The 13561-nt window shown below is 43.0% G+C and overlaps 1 protein-coding gene across 2 annotated transcripts in view; it reads left to right on the top strand.

The window, feature by feature from the left end:
- The window catches only part of LOC139553362 (ceramide synthase 5-like), a 54406-nt gene that overhangs the window by 4167 nt on the left and 36678 nt on the right, over positions 1-13561 (top strand). For both annotated transcript variants that reach the window (XM_071365618.1, XM_071365624.1), the window contains exon 2: positions 4145-4253. In XM_071365618.1, the coding sequence (XP_071221719.1) occupies positions 4145-4253 (109 nt within the window). The remainder of the gene's footprint in view (positions 1-4144; positions 4254-13561) is intronic.

Genomic DNA, 13561 nt, shown 5'->3' with positions numbered 1-13561 from the left:
TTTGGCTTGGCTAATAGCCTCGTTTATGTAAACAGCACATCCATCAGTTCATTCAACATCTCTTTACACTCTCACGTACGCACATCTCTAGGCTACATTCATTTTGTGGTTTATTGAACGTTTTTTTCAACTGCCATACAGACAGAGAGAGACAGCCAGCTTGCCGGACTAGCTCAGGTGGCTCCCACCACTGTTGCTGCTCTCAGATATTGTTGACTGTCACAGGATTTACAAGCTGTTTCAGCACTGCCTCTGTCTCTTGGCAACAGACCTGGCTTCCAACAGGATGTATTTTCAATAGTACTTTCTTTGGGCTTGATTGAGCTTGCCTGTTTTAATGGACCAATTTGAATAGTCCCAAAACTGGAAACCCTTCCCATCTGGCACTCCAGGCAGGCTAGACATTTTTTTAATGTTTAGAATAGTACTTGAACCCAGGTCTGCTTGGCAGCATGGCCCACAGTTTGTTTAAATGGTCTGGTCCCAAGGAAGAAAAGGAATGTTTTAATATGTCTGTTATGTCTCTTCCTGTTGCTTCTGCCTCTGGTCCTATCATCCTTCCCTGCTCAGGAGACCGGTTGTATTAGTAACCATCAGGAGATCAGTTGTATTATTAACCATCAGGAGACCGGTTGTATTAGTAACCATCAGGAGATCAGTTGTATTATTAACCATCAGGAGACCGGTTGTATTATTAACCATCAGGAGACCAGTTGTATTAGTAACCATCAGGAGACCAGTTGTATTATTAACCATCAGGAGACCAGTTGTATTATTAACCATCAGGAGACCAGTTGTATTAGTAACCATCAGGAGACCAGTTGTATTAGTAACCATCAGGAGACCAGTTGTAGTATTAACCATCAGGAGACCAGTTGTATTAGTTACCATCAGGAGACTAGTTGTATTATTAACCATCAGGAGACCAGTTGTATTAGTAACCATCAGGAGACCAGTTGTAGTATTAACCATCAGGAGACCAGTTGTATTAGTTACCATCAGGAGACCAGTTGTATTATTAACCATCAGGAGACCAGTTGTAGTATTAACCATCAGTAGACCAGTTGTATTATTAACCATCAGGAGACCAGTTGTATTAGTAACCATCAGGAGACCAGTTGTAGTAGTAACCATCAGGAGACCAGTTGTATTAGTGACCATCAGGAGACCAGTTGTATTAGTTACCATCAGGAGACCAGTTGTATTAGTAACCATCAGGAGACCAGTTGTAGTATTAACCATCAGGAGACCAGTTGTAGTAGTAACCATCAGGAGACCAGTTGTATTAGTAACCATCAGGAGACCAGTTGTATTAGTAACCATCAGGAGACCAGTTGTATTAGTTACCATCAGGAGACCAGTTGTATTATTAACCATCAGGAGACCAGTTGTAGTAGTAACCATCAGGAGACCAGTTGTATTAGTGACCATCAGGAGACCAGTTGTATTATTAACCATCAGTAGACCAGTTGTATTATTAACCATCAGGAGACCAGTTGTATTAGTAACCATCAGTAGACCAGTTGTATTAGTAACCATCAGGAGACCAGTTGTATTAGTTACCATCAGGAGACCAGTTGTATTAGTAACCATCAGGAGACCAGTTGTAGTATTAACCATCAGGAGATCAGTTGTATTAATAACCATCAGGAGACCAGTTGTATTATTAACCATCAGGAGACCAGTTGTATTATTAACCATCAGGAGACCAGTTGTATTAGTAACCATCAGGAGACCAGTTGTAGTAGTAACCATCAGGAGACCAGTTGTATTAGTAACCATCAGTAGACCAGTTGTATTAGTTACCATCAGGAGACCAGTTGTATTAGTGACCATCAGGAGACCAGTTGTATTATTAACCATCAGGAGACCAGTTGTATTATTAACCATCAGGAGATCAGTTGTATTAGTAACCATCAGGAGACCAGTTGTATTAGTTACCATCAGGAGACCAGTTGTATTAGTGACCATCAGGAGACCAGTTGTATTATTAACCATCAGGAGACCAGTTGTAGTAGTAACCATCAGGAGACCAGTTGTATTATTAACCATCAGGAGACCAGTTGTATTATTAACCATCAGGAGACCAGTTGTATTAGTAACCATCAGGAGACCAGTTGTATTATTAACCATCAGGAGACCAGTTGTATTATTAACCATCAGGAGACCAGTTGTAGTATTAACCATCAGGAGACCAGTTGTATTATTAACCATCAGGAGACCAGTTGTATTATTAACCATCAGGAGACCAGTTGTATTATTAACCATCAGGAGACCAGTTGTATTAGTTACCATCAGGAGACCAGTTGTATTATTAACCATCAGGAGACCAGTTGTATTATTAACCATCAGGAGATCAGTTGTATTATTAACCATCAGGAGACCAGTTGTATTATTAACCATCAGGAGACCAGTTGTATTAGTAACCATCAGGAGACCAGTTGTATTAGTAACCATCAGGAGACCAGTTGTATTATTAACCATCAGGAGACCAGTTGTATTATTAACCATCAGGAGACCAGTTGTAGTATTAACCATCAGGAGACCAGTTGTATTATTAACCATCAGGAGACCAGTTGTATTATTAACCATCAGGAGACCAGTTGTATTATTAACCATCAGGAGACCAGTTGTATTAGTTACCATCAGGAGACCAGTTGTATTATTAACCATCAGGAGACCAGTTGTATTATTAACCATCAGGAGATCAGTTGTATTATTAACCATCAGGAGACCAGTTGTATTAGTAACCATCAGGAGATCAGTTTTTCACCCTAATGCAGTGTGTTTGGACAATAGTCATATTTTTCATAGCTTGTGAACTGGAATGACAGGAGGAAGAGGAAGAGAGGGGATGAAAGGGCTTTTTCCCCACACAAACTGGTCGGAGTAGTTTCAGAAACAAGATCAGATTAAGGGCTGTTTTTGTATTTCTCACATTCTAATCAACCACACTACTCTGGCTGGCTGAATGACTGCCACACCGGGCGAGTAGTGTCAGATTCCACCGCAGTTTCCCTTCCTTTAGCCTGATCCCAGATCTGTATGCGATGTAGCCAACTTCCTGGTCATTGTACATTTACAGATCTGGGACCAGGCTACCACTCTCCAAAGCCACAATACCACACTGCTTTCTCTACTCTAGGTTTCTGGCTTACCCACAGTTAGGCTAACCTTTAATGTAGACTACTGGGGTATCCACACAGTAGGCTAACCAATGTTGGGACGGCTGGGTCAAAGGGGTTTGAATCTGTTAGACTAGTGTGTGGTCTGTCTGTTTTCTGAATATTATTGTTCTGATTTTAAACTGTAAACAGTCCAGACTATAATGACAAAGGACAAGGTCTATACTCTCTATGATCTCTAGGTCTATACTCTCTATGATCTCTAGTTCTATACTCTCTATGATCTCTAGGTCTATACTCTCTATGATCTCTAGGTCTATACTCTCTATGATCTCTAGGTCTATACTCGCTATGATCTCTAGGTCTATACTCTCTATGATCTCTAGGTCTATACTCGCTATGATCTCTAGGTCTATACTCTCTATGATCTCTAGGTCTATACTCTCTAAGATCTAAAGGACACTGAAGGAACACTAACATATTGAATGCTATTGAAAACACACTTCACTTGGACAGTCCACTTGTCTGTACTCTATTGTATGCAGGACTCACTGATGATGTGCCAAACTAGTTATGCATATGACATGATATTTCATCTCTTCCTCTCTTCCTGGCCTCTTGTCCTGACTCATAAAATGTTTTGACAGTCCTGCTCTTTTTGACATTTTTTTTTATTAGGTACTGTATATTTCATCTCTTCCCTCTGTCTTTAGGCTGGTGTTGGACAAATATTGAAATGACAGATATACATAATAAAAACAAGTATATCCAACAAGTCATGTCAGCCATTGTGTGAATATAAGTATACCGATGAGAATGGAAGCAGTGGGCACTAACTTGTGAAGAATACAAATGATACTTTGAACTTTGTGTTCCGATAAGGCTTCCCTCACTGATATTCATCCAGGCTTATGAGTCCGTCTGTAAGTGATGATGATGTGCATCGGTAATATACTAAAAGCAATGGTACAGATAGGCTGTGTGTTCTGATAGGGCTTTCACTGCTGTTCTTCCTTCAGGTTCATAGCCAGTCCATGTGCCTTCCTCTTGCATATCCACGCTGCCTCAGTCCACTGGCGAGCCACACCCAACCCTGTCCTGGAGAAGGTGTTTACATCCATCACAAAGGTACACTAGCATGCTGGCCCGACACACACACACACACACACACACACACACACACACACACACACACACACACACACACACACACACACACACACACACACACACACACACTACACACTACACACACACACAAAGGTTGAATCAATGTTGTTTCGACCTAATTTGACAATGTATTGTGACTTGGAAAATACATTGGATTTGAAAATAAGTCATCAACAACTGTTGTTTTGAGGTGAAATGTCAGCCTAAGGATTACGTTATTATGGTAACCAAACATGGTATAAAATATGTTGAAGAATTTAACTTTAAAACAACGTTAAATGTTATATACACTATCAGAAAAAAAAGCTATAGGCTGGGCAGCACCTCCTACTGGAGAGTTGATGTATCTACAGCACCTCCTACTGGAGAGTTGATGTATCTACAGCACCTCCTACTGGAGAGTTGATGTATCTACAGCACCTCCTACTGGAGAGTTGATCCATCTACAACACCTCCTACTGGAGAGTTGATGTATCTACAGCACCTCCTACTGGAGAGTTGATGTATCTACAGCACCTCCTACTGGAGAGTTGATGTATCTACAGCACCTCCTACTGGAGAGTTGATGTATCTACAGCACCTCCTACTGGAGAGTTGATGTATCTACAGCACCTCCTACTGGAGAGTTGATGTATCTACAGCACCTCCTACTGGAGAGTTGATGTATCTACAGCACCTCCTACTGGAGAGTTGATGTATCTACAGCACCTCCTACTGGAGAGTTGATGTATCTACAGCACCTCCTACTGGAGAGTTGATGTATCTACAGCACCTCCTACTGGAGAGTTGATCCATCTACAGCTCCCCTTTAGTCTCCCATCCAGGGTTTTAACCAAGCCCAGCCCAGCTCACTGACTACCAATGTGCCATCATGAGAATGATTGTTGAGAAATCTCCTCTTAAAAACAAAATAGATTCGCTGTTGTTATGGAAGTCATTCCAAAGGGTAGGTTTAACAGAGCAAATTAAATGTGACCAGACTTTATCAATCATCAATGATGCTATTTAGGCCTAAATAGCATTTGCAAAGTCATCAACAGCAAAACATATTATTCAACCCATAATTTAACTAAAAATAGACAGTACAATAGGTCTAGGGTTTCAAGCTCTGGTTGATTTCAATTGTAATGATATTTAGTGATATTGTGTTTGGTTGTTAATGCAACCAAATATCAACATTTGAAGGAGATTTGTCTTCTGCTTGGATAGTTCCATCTGTGCCACTGACGTTTAGTATGTCTTTAATTCCAGTTTATCTACAAATTAATAATTTATATTTTGGATTCACTTCTCAATCTCAACCAAAAATCTAAATCAAAGAATAGGACTAAATACAAAATCAAACTTTATTTAAAGTGCATTTAAAGTTGGATTTGATTTAGTCCTATGTTTGGTTGAGATGAAGACGTGAATCCAACATATCAATTATTAATTTGTAGACAAACTGGAATTAAAGGCAGACTGAGTCAGTGGCACAGATGGAACTATCCAAACTGCAGATGAATCTCCTTCAAATGTTGATATTTGGTTGCATTGACAACCAAACACAATTCAATATCACTTTTGAAATTCAATAAATAGCCCATTAACTTGTCAACCAAGCACAATCAATATCACTTTTGTAATACAGTGAATAGACTAAAGTTAAGGCTATCTTACAAACTAACATTAAACTTTAAACCATTTTGAGGTTAATGTAACGGTCTGCGGGGAGATCTTCACCGTTACAGTAATAATCTGTGCAGAATCTCCCAACAGCATTGATCACTTGCACTATGTACCTTTAATGTAATCTCACCTGTAATCCAGGTCATTTGGTTCTGCTATTAGATGAAGCACAGTGATAACACACATAGTCTGATTTTTAGTTTATTTATACAATGTTTTTCCGTTGGAATTTGGTTGTGCTTTTAGATGGTTGAAATCATAGTAATAACACATGGAAAATTCAACTAACTTTTGCCAGTCTTTTTGATTGGTTGTAATCTCATTGATCAGGCTATGGCGGTCATGAAAGTTCATCACCCGGTGATTGTCAAGTCGTTAATTAACATAAACACATTTAGCATCTCCTGGCTTCCACATATAGCCTACAGGCCATAAAAATAAAATAAAAAGTTGAATAAATCCATGTAATATAGCCTACAACTTCACAATAAATGAAGAAAATTGATATGAAGAAAATTGTGTTTTATTTCAGAATAAAAGAATAGCATATTCTGAGTTGTCCTTATGTTAAGGTCCTGATCTGGCTATGCCAAATGGCTGTAGGCTACCACTAGTTCATTTAGCAGACAATATTTGCTTATAATTCAGTGACATTATTTTATAGTATTAAGAATACAATTGAACAAAGCTGAATATAAATATTAAGAATACAATTTAACAAAGCTGAATATAAATATACATATTTTCTCCAAACAATGAGGGAATGCGCACATCTGGCTGTTCTTGGCTAACCGTTAAGGGGTTAATAGGTACTCCTATGCTTAATTTAGAGTTATTAATGTAACCTTAGTTGTTCAACAAATGTTGGGCTATATGTTTTGAATTTTAATACATTATAAGGCTGCATGATGCGGCTCTAATGATGATTTGAAAAAAGTCGCTTGATAGGCATGAGCTCTGCTTAGTTTTTTTTGCGCAGGCTTGTACAGCATCCCCTTTGTGGCCGTAATGCACCCTGAAAAGAATCCATGGAGTAGGCCCGGAGTGCTGCGTTGTCGTTGTCTCTCTCTCTCGCTCTCTCTCTCTCTCTCGCTCTCTCTCTCTCTCTCTCTCTCTCGCAATCCGAAGCGTCTCTCTCTCGCTCTCTCTCTCTCTCTCTCTCTCTCTCTCTCTCTCTCTCTCTCTCTCTCGAGCAATCCGAAGCGTCTCTCTCTCGCTCTCTCTCTCTCTCTCTCTCTCTCTCTCTCTCTCGAGCAATCCGAAGCGTCTCGCTCTCTCTCTCTCTCTCTCGAGCAATCCGAAGCGTCTCGCTCTCTCTCTCTCTCTCGAGCAATCCGAAGCGTCTCTCTCTCGCTCTCTCTCTCTCTCTCTCTCTCTCTCTCGAGCAATCCGAAGCGTCTCTCTCTCTCTCTCTCTCTCTCTCTCTCTCGAGCAATCCGAAGCGTCTCGCTCTCTCTCTCTCTCTCTCTCTCTCTCTCTCTCTCGAGCAATCCGAAGCGTCTCTCTCTCGCTCTCTCTCTCTCTCTCTCTCTCTCTCTCTCTCTCTCTCTCTCTCTCTCTCTCTCTCTCTCTCTCTCTCTCTCTCTCTCGAGCAATCCGAAGCGTCTCTCTCTCGCTCTCTCTCTCTCTCTCGAGCAATCCGAAGCGTCTCTCTCTCGCTCTCTCTCTCTCTCTCTCGAGCAATCCGAAGCGTCTCTCTCTCGCTCTCTCTCTCTCTCTCGAGCAATCCGAAGCGTCTCTCTCTCGCTCTCTCTCTCTCTCTCTCTCTCTCTCTCTCTCTCTCTCTCGAGCAATCCGAAGCGTCTCGCTCTCTCTCTCTCGAGCAATCCGAAGCGTCTCGCTCTCTCTCTCTCTCTCTCTCTCTCTCTCTCTCTCTCTCTCTCTCTCTCTCTCTCTCGCTCTCTCTCTCTCTCTCGCTCTCTCTCTCTCGCTCTCTCTCTCGCAATCCGAAGCGTCTCTCTCTCGCTCTCTCTCTCTCTCTCTCTCTCTCTCTCTCTCTCTCGAGCAATCCGAAGCGTCTCGCTCTCTCTCTCTCTCGAGCAATCCGAAGCGTCTCGCTCTCTCTCTCTCTCTCTCTCGAGCAATCCGAAGTGTCTCTCTCTCGCTCTCTCTCTCTCTCTCTCTCTCTCTCTCTCTCTCCCTCTCTCTCTCTCTCGAGCAATCCGAAGCGTCTCTCTCTCTCTCTCTCTCTCTCTCTCTCGAGCAATCCGAAGCGTCTCGCTCTCGCTCTCTCTCTCTCTCTCGAGCAATCCGAAGCGTCTCGCTCTCTCTCTCTCTCTCTCTCTCTCTCGAGCAATCCGAAGCGTCTCGCTCTCTCTCTCTCTCTCGAGCAATCCGAAGTGTCTCTCTCTCGCTCTCTCTCTCTCTCTCTCTCTCTCTCTCTCTCTCCCTCTCTCTCTCTCTCGAGCAATCCGAAGCGTCTCTCTCTCTCTCTCTCTCTCTCTCTCTCTCTCTCTCGAGCAATCCGAAGCGTCTCGCTCTCGCTCTCTCTCTCTCTCTCTCTCGAGCAATCCGAAGCGTCTCGTCTCTCTCTCTCTCTCTCTCTCTCGAGCAATCCGAAGCGTCTCTCTCTCGCCTCTCTCTCTCTCTCTCTCTCTCTCTCTCTCTCTCTCTCTCTCTCTCTCTCTCTCTCTCTCTCTCTCTCTCTCTCTCTCTCGAGCAATCCGAAGCGTCTCTCTCTCTCTCTCTCTCTCTCTCTCTCTCTCTCGAGCAATCCGAAGCGTCTCTCTCTCGCTCTCTCTCTCTCTCTCTCTCTCTCTCTCTCTCTCGAGCAATCCGAAGCGTCTCTCTCTCGCTCTCTCTCTCTCGAGCAATCTGAAGCGTCTCTCTCTCGCTCTCTCTCTCTCTCTCTCTCTCTCTCTCTCTCTCTCGAGCAATCCGAAGCGTCTCGCTCTCTCTCTCTCGAGCAATCCGAAGCGTCTCGCTCTCTCTCTCTCTCTCTCTCTCTCTCTCTCTCTCTCTCTCTCTCTCTCTCGAGCAATCCGAAGTGTCTCTCTCTCGCTCTCTCTCTCTCTCTCTCTCAATTCAATTCAATTCAAGGGGCTTTATTGGCATGGGAAACATGTGTTAACATTGCCAAAGCAAGTGAGGTAGGTAATATACAAAAGTCAAATAAACAATAAAAATGAACAGTAAACATTACACATACAGAAGTTTCAAAACAATAAAGACATTACAAATGTCATATTATATATATGCAGTGTTGTAACAATGTACAAATGGTTAAAGCACACAAGTTAAAATAAATAAACATAAATATGGGTTGTATTTACAGTGGTGTTTGTTCTTCACTGGTTGCCCTTTTCTTGTGGCAACAGGTCACAAATCTTGCTGCTGTGATGGCACACTGTGGAATTTCACCCAGTAGATATGGGAGTTTATCAAAATTGGATTTGTTTTCGAATTCCTTGTGGATCTGTGTAATCTGAGGGAAATATGTCTCTCTAATATGGTCATACATTGGGCAGGAGGTTAGGAAGTGCAGCTCAGTTTCCACCTCATTTTGTGGGCAGTGTGCACATAGCCTGTCTTCTCTTGAGAGCCATGTCTGCCTACGGCGGCCTTTCTCAATAGCAAGGCTATGCTCACTGAGTCTGTACATAGTCAAAGCTTTCCTTAAGTTTGGGTCAGTCACAGTGGTCAGGTATTCTGCCACTGTGTACTCTCTGTTTAGGGCCAAATAGCATTCTAGTTTGCTCTGTTTTTTTGTTAATTCTTTCCAATGTGTCAAGTAATTATCTTTTTGTTTTCTCATGATTTGGTTGGGTCTAATTGTGCTGTTGTCCTGGGGCTCTGTGGGGTGTGTTTGTGTTTGTGAACAGAGCCCTAGGACCAGCTTGCTTAGGGGACTCTTCTCCAGGTTCATCTCTCTGTAGGTGATGGCTTTGTTATGGAAGGTTTGGGAATCGCTTCCTTTTAGGTGGTTGTAGAATTTAACGGCTCTTTTCTGGATTTTGATAATTAGTGGGTATCGGCCTAATTCTGCTCTGCATGCATTATTTGGTGTTCTACGTTGTACACGGAGGATATTTTTGCAGAATTCTGCATGCAGAGTCTCAATTTGGTGTTTGTCCCATTTTGTGAAATCTTGGTTGGTGAGCGGACCCCAGACCTCACAACCATAAAGGGCAATGGGCTCTATGACTGATTCAAGTATTTTTAGCCAGATCCTAATTGGTATGTTGAAATTTATGTTCCTTTTGATGGCATAGAAGGCCCTTCTTGCCTTGTCTCTCAGATCGTTCACAGCTTTGTGGAAGTTACCTGTGGTGCTGATGTTTAGGCCGAGGTATGTATAGTTTTTTGTGTGCTCTAGGGCAACGGTGTCTAGATGGAATTTGTGGTCCTGGTGACTGGACCTTTTTTGGAACACCATTATTTTGGTCTTACTGAGATTTACTGTCAGGGCCCAGGTCTGACAGAATCTGTGCAGAAGATCTAGGTGCTGCTGTAGGCCCTCCTTGGTTGGTGACAGAAGCACCAGATCATCAGCAAACAGTAGACATTTGACTTCGGATTCTAGTAGGGTGAGACCGGGTGCTGCAGACTGTTCTAGTGCCCGCGCCAATTCGTTGATATATATGTTGAAGAGGGTGGGGCTTAAGCTGCATCCCTGTCTCACCCCACGACCCTGTGTGAAGAAATGTGTGTGTTTTTTGCCAATTTTAACCGCACACTTGTTGTTTGTGTACATGGATTTTATAATGTCGTATGTTTTACCCCCAACACCACTTTCCATCAATTTGTATAGCAGACCCTCATGCCAAATTGAGTCGAAGGCTTTTTTGAAATCAACAAAGCATGAGAAGACTTTGCCTTTGTTTTGGTTTGTTTGGTTGTCAATTAGGGTGTGTAGGGTGAATACATGGTCTGTTGTACGGTAATTTGGTAAAAAGCCAATTTGACATTTGCTCAGTACATTGTTTTCATTGAGGAAATGTACGAGTCTGCTGTTAATGATAATGCAGAGTATTTTCCCAAGGTTACTGTTGACGCATATTCCACGGTAGTTATTGGGGTCAAATTTGTCTCCACTTTTGTGGATTGGGGTGATCAGTCCTTGGTTCCAAATATTGGGGAAGATGCCAGAGCTAAGGACGATGTTAAAGAGTTTTAGTATAGCCAATTGGAATTTGTTGTCTGTATATTTGATCATTTCATTAAGGATACCATCAACACCACAGGCCTTTTTGGGTTTGAGGGTTTTTATTTTGTCCTGTAACTCATTCAAGGTAATTGGAGAATCCAATGGGTTCTGGTAGTCTTTAATAGTTGATTCTAGGATTTGTATTTGATCATGTATATGTTTTTGTTCTTTATTCTTTGTTATAGAGCCAAAAAGATTGGAGAAGTGGTTTACCCATACATCTCCATTTTGGATAGATAATTCTTCGTGTTGTTGTTTGTTTAGTGTTTTCCAATTTTCCCAGAATTGGTTAGAGTCTATGGAGTCTTCAATTACATTGAGCTGATTTCTGACGTGCTGTTCCTTCTTTTTCCGTAGTGTATTTCTGTATTGTTTTAGTGATTCGCCATAGTGAAGGCGTAGACTCAGGTTTTCCGGGTCTCTATGTTTTTGGTTGGAAAGGTTCCTCAATTTATTTCTTAGATTTTTGCATTCTTTATCAAACCATTTGTCATTGTTGTTCATTTTCTTCGGTTTTCTATTTGAGATTTTTAGATTTGATAGGGAAGCTGAGAGGTCAAATATACTGTTAAGATTTTCTACTGCCAAGTTTACACCTTCACTATTGCAGTGGAACATTTTACCCAGGAAGTTGTCTAAAAGGGATTGAATTTGCTGTTGCCTAATTGTTTTTTGGTAGGTTTCCAAACTGCATTCCTTCCATCTATAGCATTTCTTAATGTTACTCAGTTCCTTTGGCTTTGATGCCTCATGATTGAGTATTGCTCTGTTCAAGTAGACTGTGATTTTGCTGTGGTCTGATAGGGGTGTCAGTGGGCTGACTGTGAACGCTCTGAGAGACTCTGGGTTGAGGTCAGTGATAAAGTAGTCTACAGTGCTACTGCCAAGAGATGAGCTATAGGTGAACCTACCATAGGAGTCCCCTCGAAGCCTACCATTGACTATGTACATACCCAGCGTGCGACAGAGCTGCAGGAGTTGTGACCCGTTTTTGTTGGTTATGTTGTCATAGTTGTGCCTAGGGGGGCATATGGGGGAGGGAATGCTGTCACCTGCAGGCAGGTGTTTGTCCCCCTGTGTGCTGAGGGTGTCAGGTTCTTGTCCAGTTCTGGCATTTAGGTCGCCACAGACTAATACATGTCCCTGGGCCTGGAAATGATTGATTTCCCCCTCCAGGATGGAGAAGCTGTCTTTATTAAAGTATGGGGATTCTAGTGGGGGGATATAGGTAACACACAGGAGGACATTTTTCTCTGTTAAGATAATTTCCTTTTGAATTTCTAGCCAAATGTAAAATGTTCCTGTTTTGATTAATTTAATGGAGTGAGTTAGGTCTGCTCTATACCAAATTAGCATTCCCCCTGAGTCCCTTCCCTGTTTCACACCTGGTAGTTTGGTGGATGGGACTACCAGCTCTCTGTAACCTAGAGGGCAACCAGTGGGTCCGTCTCCGCTATACCATGTTTCTTGCAGGATGACAATGTCTGCATTACCGATTTCTTTGGTGAAGTCCGTGTTCCTGCTCTTTAGGCCAAAGGCAGATGACCTCAGGCCTTGGATATTCCAGGATGATATAGTGAAGGCTTTTTGTTCCATAAAGTGTCCAATGTTGTTGGCCGTGTGGTTTGGCCTCAGGCCAGTAAGTGTGAGCAGAGCCTGCTGAGCATCTGGTACATGCCGTTGGCTTGGGCGAGTGTAAGAGTGGGGGTTGGGCCTGTTTGCCCGCTCACTACCTGGGCGTATGTGTGACTTCCATGTTGATGCTCTCTTTGCGGGGGTGGGGTGCATGGGGTGGGCAGGAGTGGCATAGGTCTGATCTGAGGGGGCCTAAATGGGGTGTGGGCATGGTTGATGTGGGGGGGTGTTGATTGGTTGGGGTGGGGGTGTGGATGTGTCTGGGGGTGCTGTGGTCTGGATGTAAGTCCTCTTGGCGTGGGTCCTCTATGTGTAGGTCCACGGGGGGGTCCTGCAGGTCTTGGAGGGTGTCTCGCTGGTCTGGGTGGGGTGTCTATTGATCTGTTGCTCCTGTGTGAAGTGTTGGGGCTGCGTTTGAGAGCGATGTCCTTTAGAGTCCGGACAAAGGTGGGCACTGCTGCCTTATAGAGGTGGACCTGGTCATAGAGGCTGTTCAAGTCCAGGGTGGAGTGGTGGGCCAGGAAAACATTTGGTTTTGAGGCACAGTCACGGGAAATGCTTGCGTTTACCCGCTGTATTGTAGCAGGGTGGAAGTCTTTTCGTGGTAGCAGGGTGGAGATAACCACTTGTGCATTGGGGAAAGTAGAAGAAGCTTTTTCAATCACTCCCTTCAGTGCTGTGGCCACCCTTTCCTGCTTTGCTCTCAGGTCGTTTGTGCCTGTGTGTATTATTATGTGGCTAGGTGAGCCTAGTTTGTCCTCAGACAGAAGGTCTAGGGCGCGCTGGGTGTTTGGACACCAGAGTTTAGACACACTGT

This window comes from Salvelinus alpinus, chromosome 2, assembly GCF_045679555.1.
Source record: "Salvelinus alpinus chromosome 2, SLU_Salpinus.1, whole genome shotgun sequence".
NCBI classification, from domain to species: domain Eukaryota; kingdom Metazoa; phylum Chordata; class Actinopteri; order Salmoniformes; family Salmonidae; genus Salvelinus; species Salvelinus alpinus.
The sequence above is the reverse complement of the archived record's forward strand: the minus strand, read 5'-3'. Positions and strand labels throughout refer to the sequence as shown.